Source organism: Eimeria necatrix, genomic scaffold, assembly GCF_000499385.1.
Source record: "Eimeria necatrix Houghton genomic scaffold, Enh_scaff293, whole genome shotgun sequence".
NCBI lineage: Eukaryota > Apicomplexa > Conoidasida > Eucoccidiorida > Eimeriidae > Eimeria > Eimeria necatrix.
Window position 1 is genome coordinate 1 of NW_013655283.1, and position 17,500 is coordinate 17,500.

At 55.8% G+C, this 17,500-nt stretch overlaps 5 protein-coding genes across 5 annotated transcripts in view; 3 read left to right on the forward strand and 2 right to left on the reverse strand.

Moving 5' to 3' along the window:
• On the forward strand, window positions 1-5,487 carry ENH_00039870 (hypothetical protein, conserved; the record flags this gene model as incomplete). The annotated part of the gene is made up of 10 exons (XM_013585204.1): window positions 1-230; window positions 447-553; window positions 740-846; window positions 995-1,488; window positions 1,606-2,347; window positions 2,739-2,857; window positions 3,023-4,170; window positions 4,308-4,676; window positions 4,877-5,180; window positions 5,399-5,487. Coding segments are annotated over 10 exons (3,709 nt in total), but the record flags the coding sequence as incomplete, so codon positions are not given.
• A 943-nt stretch (window positions 5,488-6,430) lies between these two features.
• On the reverse strand, window positions 6,431-7,592 carry ENH_00039880 (hypothetical protein, conserved; the record flags this gene model as incomplete). The annotated part of the gene is made up of 2 exons (XM_013585205.1): window positions 6,431-6,599; window positions 6,739-7,592. 2 exons carry the CDS (start codon window positions 7,590-7,592, stop codon window positions 6,431-6,433), a joined length of 1,023 nt encoding a protein of 340 aa, XP_013440659.1.
• A 46-nt stretch (window positions 7,593-7,638) lies between these two features.
• On the reverse strand, window positions 7,639-7,944 carry ENH_00039890 (hypothetical protein; the record flags this gene model as incomplete). Its single annotated transcript, XM_013585206.1, has 1 exon — window positions 7,639-7,944. One exon carries the CDS (start codon window positions 7,942-7,944, stop codon window positions 7,639-7,641), a length of 306 nt encoding a protein of 101 aa, XP_013440660.1.
• Window positions 7,945-8,737: 793 nt separating this feature from the next.
• On the forward strand, window positions 8,738-12,980 carry ENH_00039900 (glucose transporter, putative; the record flags this gene model as incomplete). The annotated part of the gene is made up of 10 exons (XM_013585207.1): window positions 8,738-9,112; window positions 9,481-9,600; window positions 9,824-9,962; window positions 10,180-10,271; window positions 10,473-10,994; window positions 11,198-11,260; window positions 11,617-11,835; window positions 12,040-12,157; window positions 12,381-12,490; window positions 12,783-12,980. 10 exons carry the CDS (start codon window positions 8,738-8,740, stop codon window positions 12,978-12,980), a joined length of 1,956 nt encoding a protein of 651 aa, XP_013440661.1.
• A 1,754-nt stretch (window positions 12,981-14,734) lies between these two features.
• ENH_00039910 (hypothetical protein, conserved) overlaps window positions 14,735-17,500 on the forward strand; it is a gene marked incomplete at both ends in the record, with an annotated part of 4,903 nt that continues 2,137 nt past the window's right edge. The window contains 7 exons of the mRNA XM_013585208.1: window positions 14,735-14,746; window positions 14,840-14,913; window positions 15,179-15,210; window positions 15,428-15,643; window positions 15,903-16,078; window positions 16,583-16,712; window positions 17,357-17,457. Coding sequence (XP_013440662.1) covers window positions 14,735-14,746; window positions 14,840-14,913; window positions 15,179-15,210; window positions 15,428-15,643; window positions 15,903-16,078; window positions 16,583-16,712; window positions 17,357-17,457 — 741 coding nt within the window. The remainder of the gene's footprint in view (window positions 14,747-14,839; window positions 14,914-15,178; window positions 15,211-15,427; window positions 15,644-15,902; window positions 16,079-16,582; window positions 16,713-17,356; window positions 17,458-17,500) is intronic.

Below are 17,500 nucleotides of genomic sequence, written 5' to 3' on the forward strand. Positions count from 1 at the left end.
TCGTTTAGACGTGAAGTCTTCCCAGGCCTTTCCAGATCCAGATGCACCCGAAGCAGCAGCAGCAGCAGCAGCAGCAGCAGCAGCAGCAGCAGCAGCAGCAGCAGAAGGGGATTTGCTGATGCATAAAGGGAAGCCAATTGCTGCTATGGGCGATGATGAGCTGAGGGCTTCTGCTGCTGCTCTTGTGGCTCAGAAGGCAGCAGCAGAAGAAGCAGGACTTGACCAGCAAAGTAAACCCTAAACCCTAAACCCTAAACCCTAAACCCTAGGCTCCAACTCCTGAACTTTACTTGCGCCCAGTCGAACGATTCCCTTCAATAAGAGCTCCTTAGAGAGGATCTACAGCTAGGGTTTAGGGTTTACGAATCAGCTTTTAAGGCTTAGGGTTTAGGGTTTAGGGTTTAGGGTTTAGGGTTTAGGGTTTAGGGTTTAGGGTTTGAGTGCAGTGTTGGAGGGTGACCTGCTGTTCTCTGGGGGCCCCTCGGGGGCCCCCAAAAGCCGTCAAGAAATTTTGAGGGAAATAATAACAAAAAGCAAAGATGCCAAAGCCCAGGTAAACCCTAAACCCTAAACCCTAAACCCTAAACCCTAAACCCTAACTCCTACGCCCTGAGGGCTGGGGCTGCTGCGTTGCAGCTGGAAGCGTGCTTCGTAGCGGCGTGGGGTTTATGGATTGGGGTTTAGGGTTTAGGGTTTAGGGTTTAGGGTTTAGGGTTTAGGGTTTGGGTGGCGGCTGCAGCACGCGAGGGAAGTGGAGGAGCAGCAGCAGCTGCTGCAGCAGCTCGAATTGCAATTTGCTGCTGTCCGCGAAGACTTGCCTTTTGTGGCGCCCAAGCAGAAAGAGCCGTGAGGGTTTAGGGTTTAGGGTTTAGGGTTTAGGGTTTAGGGTTTGGAACCCAGGGCGTGGGCTGAACTGCCGAGGGAGAGGCAGCAGAAGCCAGGTCTGGAGGGTTTAGGGTTTAGGGTTTAGGGTTTAGGGTTTGCGTTACTTTAGGAGCCTTGGAGAACTGCTGGCCAAATATGCGAAGGGAGAAGAGCAGCAAGATGGCAAGCAGCAGCAGAAGCAGCAGCAGCAGCAGCAGCAGCAGCAGAAGCAGCAAAAGAAAGAGCCGTCACTACTTGCCTTTCTCAGCAGCAGCAGCAGCAGCAGCAGCAACAGCAGCAGCGTCGGTGAGGGCCCGTTGCTGCTGGACTCAAGCGAGAAGAGCAGCAGCGAGGGCGCAGCAGCAGCAGCAGCAGGAAAGGGTTCTGGCGCTGCAGCAGCAGCAGCAGCTGCTGCTGCTGCTTCTGGCGAGGGCCTGATGCCTGCAGCAGCAGCAGCAGCAGCAGCAGCTTATGACCGCGCAGCAGCTTTGCTGCGCTTTGAGCCTCGTGTTGCAGCAGGAGAAAAGCTGCTGACAGAAGAAGAGCTGCAGCAGCGAGCCAAGAAGAAGCTGCTGCAGCAGCAAAAGAAGCAGCAGCAGCTGCTGCAGCAGGAGCAGCAGCAAGGTACCCTAGGGTTTAGGGCTTAGGCTCGAGGGTTTTGGGTTTAGGTTTAGGGTTTTGGCCTTGGCTCTGGCTGGGGTTTAGGGTTTAGGGTTTAGGGTTTAGGGTTTGTTGCTGCAGAGGAAGAGGAACTGAGGAAAGAAGAAGAAAGCTTTTGGAACGGAGCAGCAGATGCTGAGGCTTCAGGCAGCAGCAGCAGCAGCAGCAGCAGCAGCAGCAGCGATGGCAGCAGCAGCGACGGCAGCAGCAGCGATGGCAGCAGCAGCGACGGCAGCAGCAGCGACGGCAGCAGCAGCGACGGCAGCAGCAGCGAAGAAGAAGACGAGGAGCTGCAGCAGCTGCTGCAGCAAGATGAAGATGATGAGGTATCTGACACTGCAGCAGCAGCAGCAGCAGCAGCAGCAGCAGCAGAAGAGAGAGCAGCAGCAGCAGCAGCAGCAGCAGCAGAAGAGGCAGCAGCAGAAGAAGCAGAAGAAACAGAAGCAGAAAGTGAAGACAAAGATGGCGAGCCAGCAGCAGCAGCAGCAGAGCCCGCAGCAGCAGCAGCAGCAACAGCAGCAGCAGCAGCCACAGCAGCAGCAGCAGGAAAGGCCGAGGTGGACTCAGACAGCGGCACCAGCGCAGCCCCAACCGCAGCAGCAGCAGCAGCAGCAGCAGCAGCAGCTGCTGCTGCTGCTGCTGCTGCTGCTGACAGCGAAGATGAGGAACTTACGGAAGAGCAGCAGCAGCAGCAGCAGCTGCTGCTGAACGAACCCCACGAGCTGCTGCTGCCTTACAAACCCTTGCTGCCGAAAGCAGCTGTCGATACACCTGAGATCTTCGCCCCCTGGAAACCCTCGTCGCAGGCCAAGCTGCTGCACCGGTAAACCCTAAACCCTAAACCCTAAACCCTAAACCCTAAACCCTAGGCTGCAGCTGCGAGGCTTGCCTGGGGTGGCTTTCTTGGCGTGTGCCGGCTGGACTTCAGCGCAAACCCTAAACCCTAAACCCTAAACCCTAGTTGTTTTGCATGCAGCTATTTCATTCTTTACTTCCCAAGTGACCCCCAGACCTTAAACCCTAAACCCTAAACCCTAAACCCTAATTGTTTGGCCCCAAATGACCGTATATATATGGGCCTAAACCCTAAACCCCAAACCCTAATTTTTGCGTGCGGCTGGTTAATTCTTTACCCCCAAGTAACCCTGTATGGGCCTAAACCCCAAACCCTAAACCCTAAACCCTAAACCCTAAACCCTAATTTGTGCGTGCAGCTATTTAATTATTTACCCCCCAAGTGACCCAAAATGGGCCCCACAGATGCAGCAGCTAACGGAGGGGCTGCTGCTGCACCTCGTGCTGCAGTCGCGCAGCAACTTTACCCAGGGTGGCGGTAAACCCTAAACCCTAAACCCTAAACCCTAAACCCTAAACCCTGAAAGCTGTGCCGCGAGATGGGGTATGAGGCGGAGGCCGCACACTGGGCTCCAAGCTCAAACCCTAAACCCTAAACCCTAAACCCTAAACCCTAAACACCAATTTGGTCTTCTGTTTGCAGGTACCCCGTTCTTTGAGCTGTGGCAGCAGCTGCATCCTCCGCTGCTGCTGCTGCTGCAGCACTCGGCAGCAGCAGCAGCAGCAGCAGCATTTTTCAAGCCCTTGCTGCTGCAAATGGCTGCCCGTGTTGCTCCCGGGGACGAGGAAGTGCAGCAGCACCTTAGAACTCACATTGCTGCTGCTGCAGCAGCAAAAGGAGCAGCAGCAAAAGCAGCAAAAGCAGCAGAGAAGGCTGAAGGAACAGATGAGCTGCTGCAGCTGCTGCAGCCGCAGCTGCCGCAGCAGCTGCAGCAGCAGCAAACGGAAGCCACCACAAACAGGTGCATCCTGACTGCTACAGATGTTGCTGTGCTGCAGCTGCTGTTCTGCTGCTACCCACTGCAGCAGCAGCGGCAGCAGCGGCTGCTGCAGCTGGGATTTGTTGTGCTCGAAGCAGCAGCAGCAGCAGCAGCAGCAGCGCAGCACGCTGACGTCGTTCCCGTTTGCCCACCTCGCCTGCGTTTGCTGCTGCGGCGCAATGAGCTGCAGCAGCAGCAAATCCGCGCGCAGCTGCAGCAGCAGCAGCAGCAGCAGCAGCTGGAGCAGGAGCTGCTGCAGCTGCAGCAGAAGCAGCAGCAGCTGCTCAAACAGCTGACAATCCCGCGACTGCCACTGACACGCAGCGGCATTGCAGCAGCAGCAGCAGCAGCAGCAGCAGACTCGCTGCTGCAGCAGGAATCCGCCCCCATCAGCAGCAGCAAAGAAACATTTGCTGCTCTGCCCCCTACCCTTCCACCTGCTGCTGCTCCTCTTGCTGCTCAGCTGCTGCTGCTGCAGCGCCAGGCTACTGCAGCAGCAGCACAAGAAGGTTGCTTCTTCCCATCAGCCTTCAGCCTTGCTGCTGCGCTGCTGCACACAGCAGCAGCGCAGCTGCTGCTGCTGTCCAGGCAGCAGCAGCAGCAGCAGCAGCCCCAAGAACAGCAGCAGCAAGAACAGCAGCAGCAAGAAGAAGAAGAGCTGCAGCCAGATCTCGAGGACGCTGTTCTGCACATTCTGCAGCAGCAGCAGCAGCAGCAGCAGCAGCAGCAGCAGCAGCAACAGCAGTGGGAAGGCTGGGCAGATTTCGGCTGTTCCGTAGCTGCAACGGCTCTGGCGATGTTGCAAACCCTCGTAAACCCTAAACCCTAAACCCTAAACCCTAACAGTAAACTCAGAGCCCGTTAGCTAAATAAACCTGCATGCGCCTGCGGGAGTCGCTGTTCTAGGGTTTAGGGTTTAGGGTTTTGGGGTTGGTGCTTCTGCTGCAGCGCTCACAAACCCTAGCAGTGTACGTGCCGGTGATGCAGCAGCTGCTGCCAGCCCTCCCGCTGCTGCAGGGTTTGCTGCTGCAAGCTGCTGCTGCTGCTGCTGCACCAGCAGCAGGTGCAGCGGCTTCAGCAGCAGCAGCAGCTGCAGCAGCAGCAGCAGCAGCAGACGAAGAAGAAGACGAGGAGTCTGCGGAAGGCTCTTCATCCTCTGCAGCAGCAGCTAAAGCAGCAGCAGCAGCAGCAGCAGCAGCAGCAGGGGGCAGGGCTTGCTGCTGCTTCCTGCTGCAGCTGCGGCGGCTGTGGCGCTGCGCCTTTGAAGCAGCAAGCAGCAGCTTGTGTCCCCTCAGCATTCAGCAGGGCAACAAGAAGGTAAACCCTAAACCCTAAACCCTAAAACCCCACAAAGAAGCAAACCCTCGAGCCCAGCAGCCCTGTGGAGGCTCGGGATTAGGGTTTAGGGTTTAGGGTTTCTCTAGGGCGTAGGGTTTGGGGCTCCGCCCGAGCTCTGCAGAGGGCTTAGGGTTTAGGGTTTAGGGTTTAGGGTTTAGGGTTTAGGGTTTGTGTCTCAGGCGGGGCTGCAGCTGCTAACTCCGCGGTACTATGACCCCAAGAGCCTCGGGGGTTTGCGCAGCAGCAGCAGCAGCAGCAGCAACTTGCTGCAGCGGGAGCTGCTGCAGCAGCACCGGGAGAAGCGGCTGTACAAGCAGCAGCGGCGCAACGCAGCAGCAGCAGTGCGCGCGTCAGCTGCTGCTGCTGCTGCTGCTGCTGCAGCAACAGCAGCAGCAAGAAAGGCAGCAATTAACGCCACCACAAACCGCTTCCTCAGGATACTTGAACAAGACACGGTCGAGTACAAAAAGATGAAAACCATTGGTAAACCCTAAACCCTAAACCCTAAACCCTAAACCCTAGAAGCAACGCTGTGTCTCAAACCCTAAACGCTAAACCCTAATCTTTTGCTGCTGCTAAGCTGAGCCCTTGACGGTGCTTCCCGTTTTCACCGCAGCCGAAATCAGCTCGCGTGTAGGGTTTAGGGTTTGTGTTCTAGGGTTTAGGGTTTAGGGTTTAGGGTTTAGGGTTTGGGAGTGCAGGAGGCGGCATGGACACTTCGCTGCAGAAGTACAGACCCTCTAAAGAGAAGAAGAAAAGAAGACTGGCGGGAAACAAAACAGATTCCTAAACCCTAAACCCTAAACCCTAAACCCTAAACCCTTGGCCCTCGCCGCAGCACGGGCCAGAACTGCAGCGGCATAGCAGCAGCACCAGCTGCTGCTGCTGCTGCGGGCCTGCTGCTGCTGCAGCAGCAACTTCTATATGCACAATGCGCCCAATTGGCTCCTCGTCTAGGGTTTAGGGTTTAGGGTTTAGGGTTTAGATTTCTTTGGTCTCATGCAACGCCGCTTGCGGCAGATGCTTCATAGCTCGCAGTATGATGCTGCTGATTTGCTGCTGCTGCTGCTGCTGCTGCTGCTGCTGCTGCTGCTGCAGCTCATGCTTATAGTGGTTCGAGCCATAGACACCTGAAAAGAGATTTAGCAGCGGCTGCAGCAGCGCGTTGCGCAGCGCAGCACGACGGGCCTCTTGCTTCCGCTGCTGCTGCTGCTGCTGCTGCTGCTGCTGCTGCTGCTGTTGCTGCTGCTGCTGTTGCTGCTGCTGCAGCAGCAGCATCTGGTGGTCCGCATATTCCATGTACGCCATGAGGGCTTCATAGCGGCTCGTCGCAACGGTGCTGCTGCTGCTGCTGCAATTGCTGCTGCTATTGCTGCACTTGCTGCTGCTGCTGCTGCTGCTGCAATTGCTGCTGCCATTGCTGCACTTGCTGCTGCTGCTGCTGCTGCTGCTGCTGCTGCTGCTGCTGACGGGGTGGGCAGCAATAAACGCATCCGCCCGCCTCAGCCAAAGCCATGGGTTGTTCTTGAGGCTTCTCCCAATCATTACTCCGGAGATGCTGCTGCTGCTGCTGCTGCTGCTGCTGCTGCTGCTGCTGCTGTAGCGCTGCAGCAGCCGCGAGGCTTCTTCAGGGTCTTGAATGCCGCCATTTAAGGTGAAGAAAATGCGCCGGTTGGTTTGCTGCTGCGCTGCAGCAGCAGCAGCAGCTGCTGCTGCTGCTGCTCTGTCATAATCTAGGGGAGGGGCTTTGCTGCTGCTGCTGCTGCAGGAGACCCCCAGCAGTCCCTCTCTTGCATGAAGAATAAAATGCCTAGGTGCTGCAGCAGCAGCAGCAGCTGCTGCTGCTGCCTCCGGCTCTGCTGCAGCAGCTGCTGCAGCAGCAGCTGCTGCTGCTGCGTTGCACTGCAGCAGGAAGCTTTCCACGCTGGCCTCCTCGCCTGCAATGCCCAGACGGCACTTCACGGATACCTCCACTTGCTGCTGCTGCTGCTGCTGCTGCTGCTGCTGCTGTGCTGCTGCTGCTGCTTGTATTGCTGCGCACATGGCAGCAACATTATGTGGCTGCCGCTGCAGCAGCAAACCGAAGCCTCCTGCTGCTGCTCTGCTGCTGGGGCAGCCGCAGTTGAGGTTGAAAAGCAGCAGCTGCTGTTGCTGCTGCTGCTGCAGTTTCTGCTGCTCGTCGGCTGCGATTGCAGCAGCAGCTGTTCCTGCTGCTGCTGCTGCAGTAGCATCAGCAGCAGCAAGCTGCAGCACCGTTCCGCTGTCTGCTGCAGCAGCTCTGATCTCCTCTACTGCGTGACTGGGCAGCAGCAGCAGCAGCTGCTGCAGCAGCTGCTGCCTTTGTTGCGAGTGCGCGGGCTGCTGCTGCTGCTGCTGGAGCTGCTGCAGCAGCAGCAGCAACTCCCGGTGCTGCTGCTGCACTAGCAGCAGCATTTCTGTGTACAGCAGCAAATCTGCTGACAGCAGCCGCAGCAAATAACGAAAGTGGCGATTAGAATATCCAAAAAGAGGAGCAGCAGCAAGACTGCTCACGTCCCCAGGCACTTTGCTGCTGCTGCTGCTGCTGCTGCTGCTGCTGCTGCTGCTGTTGCTGCTGCTGCTGCCCCTGGCGCTGCCGCTGCTGCTGATGCAGCTTTTCGTGTCCAATCTACTGCTGTTGCTGCTGCTGCTGCTGCTGCTGCTGCTGCTGCTGTTTGCATGCCCGCAAAGCACACGCCGCGCGGGGCTGCTGCTCCACTTGCTGCTGCTGCTGCTGCTGCTGCTGCTGCTGCTCAAGGGTTTGCTGCAGCAGGGCATCAGGGGGCTAACGAAAGCAGCAGCACTTCCTTCCGTACATTTGCTGCCAGCTGCTGCTGCTGCTGCTGCCAAGTGCAGCAGCAGCAGCAGCAGCAGCATCTGCAGAGCTTGGACACATCCGTGACCAGCAGTCGGAACACCACTACTACATCTGCTGCTGCTGCTGCTGCTGCTGCTGCTGCTGCTGGCGCTGCTGCTGCTGCTGCTGCTGCCCTAGCATTGTTGTTGTTGTGGTTGGCTCATTTGCTGCCGCTAGCGCAGTCAGCTGCTGCTGGCCTTGCTGCTGGTTTGCTGCTGCTGCTGCTGCTGCTTCTGCGGCTTTGCTGCTGTCGCTGCTACGCTGCTGTTGCTGTTGTGCTGCTGCTGCTGCTGCTGCTTTTAAGCCGCTGTTGCTGCTGTCCAGCTGCTGCTGCTTTTCAACCCTTTGTCTGTCGACATTGCCTGCCGGCATTAATTACTTTGCAGCCTAAACCCTAAACCCTAAACCCTAAACCCTAAACCCTAAATTCTAAACCCTAGACCCTGGAACAGGGAGCTTTGTAAGCGCTCGCCCCATTTCGTGCGCATTGGAAAATAATTAGGGTTTAGGGTTTAGGGTTTAGGGTTTACGGCTTAGGGTTTGTAACTAAGGCTTACGGTTTTGGGCAGAGACACAGCGTTGCCCAGAGCTCAGAGTCCAGGGTCTAGGGTTTAGGGTTTAGGGTTTAGGGTTTAGCATATCCTTTTACAAACAGCTTGCTTCGTATGTGTGACTTTAAGCGTGGGTGTTTTTCCTAAATTTTAGAGCTTTTTAGGGTTTAGGGTTTAGGGTTTAGGGTTTAGCTCTAGGGTTTGAGTTGGCGGGGCCGGGAGCGACCGAACCGGTGAGCCACGGCAGCAAACCCTAAACCCTCGAATTAAATGGATGAGAAAATTCTGTTTGCCAGGCTTTAAACCCTAAACCCTAAACCCTAAACTCTAAACCCTAAACGATAAACCCTAAACCCCTTAAAAGCATGGGCTTGCCTGTGCTTTTCTGGGCCCACACCGCTGCGTTGTCAAGCAGTCAGCCTAAACCCTAAACCCCAAACCCTAAACCCTAAACCCTAAACCCTAAACCCTAAGCCGCACCGCTTCTTCATACTATCTCCCCGCATATTTTTCCCTTCTGTTTTTCTCCAGTACTGCAAACCCTAACCCCCAAACCCTAAACCCTAAACCCTAAACCCCAATGAGCCGGAGGTCTTGCTAGCCGTTGAGCCGCCATGGGGTTGAAGAAGGGCTCTGCTGCTGCTGCAGCAGCAGCAGCAGCAACACAGCAGCAGCAGCAGCAGCAGCAGCTGCAGCAGCAGGACATCTTGGGCTGCAGCCGTGCGGAAGGCTTACAAAGCAGCAGCGACACAATCGACTTGCGCAGCAGCAGCAGCAGCAGCAGCAGCAGCAACTGCTGCTGCAGCAGCAGCAGCAGGCTCTGGTGGTGCGCAGCAGCACTGGGGCTTCTTGCTGTTGCTGCTGGCTTTGCTGTTTGTGTAGCAGCAGCAGCACTGCAGCAGCTGCAGCAGCACTTTTCTCTTTGCGGCTCTCACTTTGCATGCGCAGAAAAAGGGGCTTTTGTTGCAGTTCTAGCCCCAGGAGCAGCAGTAAGAAACCCTAAACCCTAAACCCTAAACCCTAAACCCTAGTCGCCAAACCCCGAACCCCTCAAGGAGCAGCTGCAGCAGTCTCAGCTGCAGCCTCTCAAACCCTAAACCCTAAACCCTAAACCCTAAACCCTAAACCCTCAAGGAGCAGCTGCAGCAGTCTCAGCTGCAGCCTCTCAAACCCTAAACCCTAAACCCTAAACCCTAAACCCTGAAAGCGCCCTTCGACTTGGCAGGCGCTGACTGCGGGCTGCCCTTCAGGGCTTTGGGGTTTCTGCTCGAGTGCCTTCACCACTCACTGCCTAGGGTTTAGGGTTTAGGGTTTAGGGTTTAGGGTTTAGGGTTTAGGGTTTAGGGTTTGCGTGCAGGCGGGGAGCCTTTTTGGGGGTTTTGTGGCGGACACTGTGGGCCGCTGGCGTTCTCTTCTGTGGAGCTCTTTGGGGCTTTTGTTGGCCACAGCTCTTACAGTTTTGCCCAACAACTACTCCGTGAGGGTTTAGGGTTTAGGGTTTAGGGTTTAGGGTTTAGGGTTTAGGGTTTAGGGTTTGGGGTTTAGGGTCTTTGGGGCTCTTTCCGCGGCCATGCCGCAACGGCATTTCCGCATTTGCGCTTCTCAGAGTTCAGGGTTTCTCGCGTTTGGGGTTTGCGGGGTCAGGGTTTAGGGTTTAGGGTTTAGGGTTTAGGGTTTAGGGTTTAGGGTTTGTGCTGCAGCTGGTGCTGCTGGGCCGCGCGCTGCAAGGGGTGTTTATGGCGGTGGGGTTGGTCTCGAGTTTCACTTTTGCTGCTGAAGTGGCTCCCAAGGATTTGCGGGGGTGTTTTGTGGCGCTGCAGGAAGTGCTGCACTGCATAGGTCCCAAACCCTAAACCCTAAACCCTAAACCCTAAACCCTAAACCCTAAACCCGCGTTTGCGGGGGGCGGGGCAGGCTTTGACGGGCTGCGGCGCTGCAGCGCAGCGCAAGCAGGGCAGATGTAACACTGGGAGCATCTGCATTCACAGATTTAGGGTTTAGGGTTTAGGGTTTAGGGTTTAGGGTTTAGGGTTTAGGGTTTAGGGTTTGAGTTCAGGCTGCTTTCTGCCCTACTTTGTTGCCTGGGCTTTCCCGGAGTTGCAGTGGAGAGGACTTGTGGGCATTGCAGCATTATTTGTTTCGATGATGGTAAACCCTAAACCCTAAACCCTAAACCCTAAACCCTAAACCCTAGCTCTTGAACAAGCTCGCTAGCGAATGCCCGATTGCCAGCGACAGAGCAACTGCTGCAAAAGACGCATGCGAGGGTTTAGGGTTTAGGCCCTTGACTATATACTTAGGGTTTAGGGTTTAGGGTTTAGGGTTTAGGGTTTGTGGCTTCCGCCTCAGATACTTTGCATGCCCTTCCTGCCGGAAAGCCCTCGCTATTTGCTGCTGCGCCACAAAGCAGCAGCAGCAGAAAGGGCAATGGTGCGTTTGGGGTATTCGGAGCAGCAGCGGCAGCAGCTGCTGCAGAGTGTGCAGCAGCAGCAGCAGCAGCAGGAGCAGCAGCAGCAGCAGCAGCAGCAGGAGCAGCAGCAGCAGCAGCAGCAGCTGCAGCAGCAGGACACGGAGGACTTGGAGACGGAAGCAGCCTTTCCCCTGCCCCCTTCGGTGCCGGCCGCAGCCCCCTCTCCAGCAGCAGCAGCAGCAGCAGCAGCAGCAGCAGCAGCAGCAGCAGCAGCAGCAGCAGCAGCAGCAAAGCCGAAGAAGGCCCGCCCCGCGTGGCTGGCGCTGCTGCTTGCTGCAGCCCTCGGCTGCATGCACAGCCTGCTGGCAGCAAATAGTCTGATAGTTTTAACTTCTGATTTGCTGCTGATTTTTGGGGTTTGCGACAACAAAGGGCCCGCCGCTGCAGTCAGCATGGCCAAGGTTAGGGTTTAGGGTTTAGGGTTTAGGGTTTAGGGTTTCGGGCTGAAGCCGTGCGCGGAAGAGGGTTTGGGGTTTGCGCTTTAGCCTAGAGCTGGCGCTATGCTGCGCAAGCCCTGCTGCTCGCAAGGCCGAGGGTTTAGGGTTTAGGGTCTAGGGTTTAGGGTTTAGGGTTTAGGGTTTAGGGTTTAGGGTTTGTGCTGCAGCTGCTGGGGGCTATAGTCTGTTTGTTAATTGCTGATCGCGTGGGGCGCCGCGTGCTGCTGTTGGTGGGAGCTGGCGGCATTTGTTTGGCGCATTTGGCCTTAGCTGTAAACCCTAAACCCTAAACCCTAAACCCTAAACCCTAATCCCTAAACCCAAGCCCTAAACCCTAAACCCTAGGTTGTGGTTTCCACGGCTTCAGTCTTCAGTGCGCTTCCTTAGGGGCCTGCTGTTCTTACTGCTTCGAGAAACTCTAAACCCTAATTTGCTCCCCCTAAACCCTAAACCCTAAACCCTAGCAGTCACCTGAAGCCTTTCTTGCAATTAGGAGTCTCTGGAAAGTGTGTGAGCTGCAGCAGCACAACCCTGTTGCGCCAGGGATTAGGGTTTAGGGTTTAGGGTTTAGGGTTTGTGGTTTCAGGTGCTTGGCTTTGTGCGGCGCCAGCTGCTGCCGGAGAGTTTGCTGCAGCAGTGCACAGCTCCTGCTGCTGCTGCTGCTGCTGCTGCTGCTGCTGCTTACACGCCTGAGGAGCTTTTTGCTGCAGCAGCAACTAGCGCCTGCAGCAGCTTCTTGCTGCTGATGATGATTCTTATATGGGGCGCTACCTGGGCCTGCATGGCCACAGTTGTTGCTGCAGAGGTACAAACCCTAAACCCTAAACCCTAAACCCTAAACCCTAAGCCCAAGACCTATTGCAACAGAGAACGCGATTGCCCTTAGCTGCATCTTCGCTGTGTTCCCTCTCCTGTTTCATCGTGCAGCTTAACTCCACCATTCAGGGTTTAGGGTTTAGGGCCTAGGGTTTAGGGTTTAGGGTTTAGGGTTTAGGGTTTGTGGCTGCAGCTTTCCCCGCCGCGCCACCGCGCCTTCGGGGTTGGCGTCGCTGGAGCAGCAGGTTCTGTTTTAGCAGCAGTTTTCCAGCTTTATGGAGAGCCTTTGTTGGTTTATATTGGCATTGACAGTGAGCTAGGGTTTAGGGTTTAGGGTTTAGGGTTTAGGGTTTAGGGTTTGGGGTTTGGGGTTTAGGGTTTACGCGCCGGGTCAGAGGGTTTAGGGTTTTGAGCCAGGGGCTGGGGGTTGAGGGCGAGAGGCTAGCGAGGAGGGCTAGGGCCACGGGACTATGTCAACAGATTAGGGTTTAGGGTTTAGGGTTTAGGGTTTAGGGTTTGTGTGTTTGCGCGCAGTCAGCTTCCTCATCTTTGCTGCTCTCTCAGCTTCAGTTTTTATTTTTACATTTTTTTTGGTGCCGGAGCTTAGAGGGAAAGAATTGCATTCTGCGCCTGCGAGGGTTCTCGTAAACCCTAAACCCTAAACCCTAAATTGTGGTTTGTAAACCCTAGCTGCGGGGGTGCGGCCGCTGCAGCCACGCCCGCTGGGTCCTGTCTAAACCCTAAACCCTAAACCCTCCTCTCGCCTGTTTATTTGGGGCGCTGAGAAGGGTTTAGGGTGGCTTTGCACTCTTGCCCCGCATGGGGGTTTAGGGTTTAGGGTTTAGGGTTTAGGGTTTAGGGTTTAGACGCAGCGCTGACGTCCGAAGCTCAGTGCGCGGGAGAAGTGCTGCTGCAGCTGCTGCAAAATGAGTGCAGCAGCAGCAAATGCAGCAGCAACTACAGCAGCAGCAGCAGCAGCGGCAATTGCTGCAGCAGCAATATTTGCTGCAGGAGCAACAGTTGCTGCAGCAGCAAGTGCAGCAGCCGCAGCAGCAAGTGCTACAGCAGCAGCAATTGCTGCAGTCGCGAAGATTGCTGCAGCAGCAGCAGCAGCAACAGTATTTGAGTGTTTGAAGAGTGCCTGTCAAACCCTAAACCCTAGTGCTAAACCCTAAACCCTAGTGTTAAACCCTAAACCCTCCTCCGCAGCCTAAACCCTAAACCCTCGGTCCAGCGGTAGACCCATCTCATGGAGCCCTAGGCAGTCCCCAGCTCAAACCCTAAACCCTAAACCCTAGTCATGTGTCTTTAGACAGCACAAATTGCTGAGGGTCTGCAGCAGCTAGCTGCAGCAGCTGCAGCAGCTGCAGCAGCAGCAGCAACGACCTGCAGCAGCCAGCAGCAGCAGCTGCCTGCAAGCAGCAGCAGCTAGCAGCAGCTAGCAGCAACCACCAGCGGCTAGCTGCAGCTAGCTGCTGCGGAACACGTAGCCAGCTAGTTGCACAACTAGCTAGCTGCACAGCTAGCTGTGCAGCTAGCTGCACAGCTAGCTGCTAGCTAGCTGCAGCTAGCTAGCTGCTAGCTAGCTGCAGCTGCACAGCTAGCTGTGCAGCTGCAACTAGCTGTGCAGCTAGCTGTGCAGCTAGCTGTGCAGCTAGCTGTGCAGCTAGCTGTAGAGCTAGCTATTTTGCAGGCTATTTAGCTAGCTATGCTACGCTTCTACCTGCGTAGCTAGTTGCCTAGCTAGCTATCTAGCTAGCTACCTGGCTAGCTACCTAGCTAGCTGTTTGGCTAGCTGTTTGGCTAGCTGTGTAGCTGTAGCTAGCCAGGCCGCGAGCTAGGCGGCTAGCTGCAGCTAGCTGTGCAGCTAGTTGCAGCTAGTTGCAGCTAGCTGCAGCTAACTGCAACTAAGTGCGCAGCTAGCTACAGCTAGCTGCAGCTGGGTACGGCTAGCTGAGGCTAGCCACAGCTAGCTACGGCTAGCCACAGCTAGCCACAGCTAGCTACGGCTAGCCACAGCTAGCCACAGCTAGCCACAGCTAGCTGCAGCTAGCTGCAGCAGCAAGGAAGTGAATAAAAGTAAATATTAATTGAAAATATAAAGATGTGGCTAGCTGCAGCTACCCACAGCCAGCCCTAGCTAGCCTCAGCTAGCTAGCTAGCTGCAGCTAGCCACAGCTAGCTAGCTAGCCGCAGCTAGCCACAGCTAGCTAGCTAGCTAGCTGCAGCTAGCCACAGCTAGCTAGAGCCGTTTGTATCTGGGGCCTAGAATGGCTTCTGAGTTTTTGTGGAGTGGGAGATGGGGGGCTAGGGCGTATTCGGCGTGCAGGGTTTAGGGTTTAGGGTTTAGGGTTTAGGGTTTGGGGTTAAGGGTTTTAAGTATAGTGTTAAGCGTCTAGGGTTTAGGGTTTAGGGTTAGGGTTTAGGGCTTGGGGTTTAGGGTTTAGCGTTCAGAGCCCAGCTCTGAAGCATCGGGGCAGTCTTCTGAATCCGTAGAAGCCATAGGGAGTCTTTGACTCAGTTTTTGCTGTAGAGTTTAGCAGCAGCAGCAGCAGCAGCAGCAGCAGCAGCAGCAGCAGCAGCAGCAGCAGCAGCAGCCGCATGGCACAGGCGAGCTGGCTGGGGGGCCCCTGGGGCCCCCCAGTATACTTTTGGTTGTTTTGTGTTCTGTTCTGGTTTTGAATTGAACAGCGGGTTTTTAAGTGACGTTTAAGCCCTAAACCCTAAAATAGGGTTTAGGGTTTGGGTTTGGCGCTGGGCGTCTGGGGATGTACTGGGTGTTTCCCGCGGAGCTCAGGTGTCCATACACCTCAATCTATTCCATCTTTGTTTTTAATTAATTTTTATTTTCATTTATTTCTTTTCTTTCTTTTATTTCGGCAGCAGCTATGGGGACGGAGGTACGCTACCCGAACCCCCGATCTAGGGTTTAGGGTTTAGGGTTTAGGGTTTAGGGTTTAGGGTTTAGGGTTTAGAGGGCGTGTGCTATATAGGCGGAGGCTTTGCTGCTGGAAGTGGGCGCCGAGATGGGCCGGACTGAGGAGGATATGCGGCCATTCATTCGCAAGTAGGGTTTAGGGTTTAGGGTTTAGGGTTTAGGGTTTAGGGTTTATGGGCTAGGGTTTAGGGGCTAGGGTTTAGGGTTTAGGTTTTAGGATAATTGTGGAGCGTCATTCACAACAGTGCCCTACATTAGCTTCTATGATCGGGCGCCGGTGCTAGGGTTTAGGGTTTAGGGTTTAGGGTTTGGGGTCTAGGGTTTAGGGTTTTACGCTTTGGGATTTAGGGTTTAGGGTTTAGGGTTTGCCTTTGAAGTGCTTGCGCTCCTGCAGGATTGTAGAGGAAAACTGGCTGGAGACGAGAGGTTTGCTGCTGCTGTTGCTGCTGCTGCTGTTGCTGCTGCTGCTGCTGCTGTTGCTGCTGCCGCTGCTGCTGCTGTTACCGCCGCTGTTGCTGCTGTTGCTGCTCCTGCTGCTGTTGATTCCTCTCTTCCTGCTGGCTCTATGGCCCCGTAGTCTGGGGTTTAGGGCCTAGGGTTTAGGGTTTAGGGTTTAGGGTTTAGGGTTTAGGGTTTGTTGCAGAGAGTTTGGCGGCTCTCAGCAACGAGCAGTGGAAGCAGCTGGGAATTCCTCTTCGTTTGGAAACAGCTCTAAGGGCCCGCCTAAACCCTGCTGCTGCTGCTGCTGCTGCTGCTGCTGCTGCTGCTCCTGCTGCTGCTGCTGCTGCTGCTGCTGCTGAAGGCAGCAGCCAGCGTGCAGCAGCAGCGCCGGAAGAGGAAAGGCCTCAGTCAGAGAGCCGTAGGGAACTCTGCTGCTGCTGCTGCAGCTGCTGCTGCAGCAGCAGCTGCTGCTGCTGTGAATCCGTTGCTGCTGTTTGCAGTTGCTGCTACTTCCATAATTGCTGCTGCTGCTGCTGCTGCTGCTGCTGCTGCACTTGCCTGTGGTGCCTGACCTGCTGCTGCTGCGGCTTGTGGTTCAAGCCTTGCTGCTGCTGCTACAGCTGCTGCTGCTGCTGCTGCTGCAGCTGCTGCTGCTGCTTTGTGTCTTGTGCCTGCAGCTGGCACTCCCCGGGTGCTGTCCCTTCCCGCCCAGCAGCAGCAGCAGCAGCAGCAGCAGCAGCAGCAGCAGCAGCAGTTGCTGCTGCAGCAAGAGTTTACAGTCGAGAAAGGGGAAGCTCCTGAGGCCCTTTTTGTTTGTTCTATTGAAGACGCATTAGATTTGCTGCAAAGAAAAGTAAATGCAAATCAATTGCTGCTGTTGCTGCTGCTGCTGCTGCTGTTGCTGCTGCTGCTGCAGCAATAGAAGCAGCAGCACTTAGAGCAAGAGCAGCAGCAACAGCAGCAGCAGCAGCAGCAGCAGCAGCAGCAGCAGCAGCAGGTTTGCGGTGGTCCTGTAGCAGCAACTGCTGCTGCTGCAGCCATTACCCCACTTGCTATTCCCGCTGCACTTGCTGCTGCAGCTGGACCTGCTGCTGCTGCTGTTGCTGCTGCACTTGCTGCTGCTTCTTGATCTGCTGCTGCCGCTGGACTTGCTGCTGCTGCTTGACCTGCTGCTGCTGCAGTTGCCGCTGCACTTGCTGCTGCGGCTTGACCTCCTGCTGCTGCTGCCGCTGCACTTGCTGCTACCGCTTGACCTCCTGCTGCGCTGCACTTGCTGCTGCAGCGTCACCTGCTGCTGCTGCTGCTGCTGCTGCTGCTGCTGCTGCTGCTGCTGCTGCTGCTGCTGCTGCTGCTGCAGGTGTTGGGTGAGGACTTGAAAGCAGCAATTCGAGTGCTGCAGCAGCTGCTGCTGGGGGTTTTGGCGCAGCCGGCGAATCCAAAGAAAAGAAAAGTTCGCATTGGAAACCCTACCTTCCACGCTGCAGTGCGTAAACCCTAAACCCTAAACCCTAATCCTAAACCCTAAATCCTAATCCTAAACCCCAAACCCTAGTCCTAAACCCTGAACCCTAGTCCCTGCGCTGCGAAACCTGCCTTCCAAGCAGCAGTCCGTAAACCCTAAACCCTAACCCTATGCGCCAAAGCCTCACGCCGAGCCTCGAGCCCCGACTTCCACCGAAAACCCTAAACCCTAAACCCTAAGGCAAACCAAGAGCACGCGGAGGCGCCGCCGCCTGCGCTGCGCACGCAGCTAGGGTTTAGGGTTTAGGGTTTAGGGTTTAGGGTTTAGGGTTTGCTGCAGGCTGGTGATCTGCTACCGACTGCTGGCTGAAATTGCAGCAGCTCTGGGGGTTTCTGCTGCTCCTCTTCCAAAGGGCTACTTTGACCCTTTTTCCAGCAGCTTCAGTTCAAGCGCGGGCCAGAGGCAAACCCTAAACCCTAAACCCTAAACCCTTAACCCTAAACCCTAAACCCTAAACCCTAAGGCCAGGCTCGCGGGGGATGTGCCGCGCGCTGGCCTCGTGTCGCGACGCCAACGCAAATGCGCAGGGGACTCGGTTTCAGTTTGGCATCAGGGTTTAGGGTTTAGGGTTTAGGGTTTAGGGTTTAGGGTTTAGGGTTTAGGGTTTAGGGTTTGTGCGCAGCGCACTGCCGCCATCGGCAGCAGAGGCAAGGGCAGCAGAAGCAAGAGAGATTGAAAGGCAGATAAAGGAGAGAGAAAAACTGCTAGCAGTAAACCCTAAACCCTAATCCCTAGACCCTAAACCCTAAACCC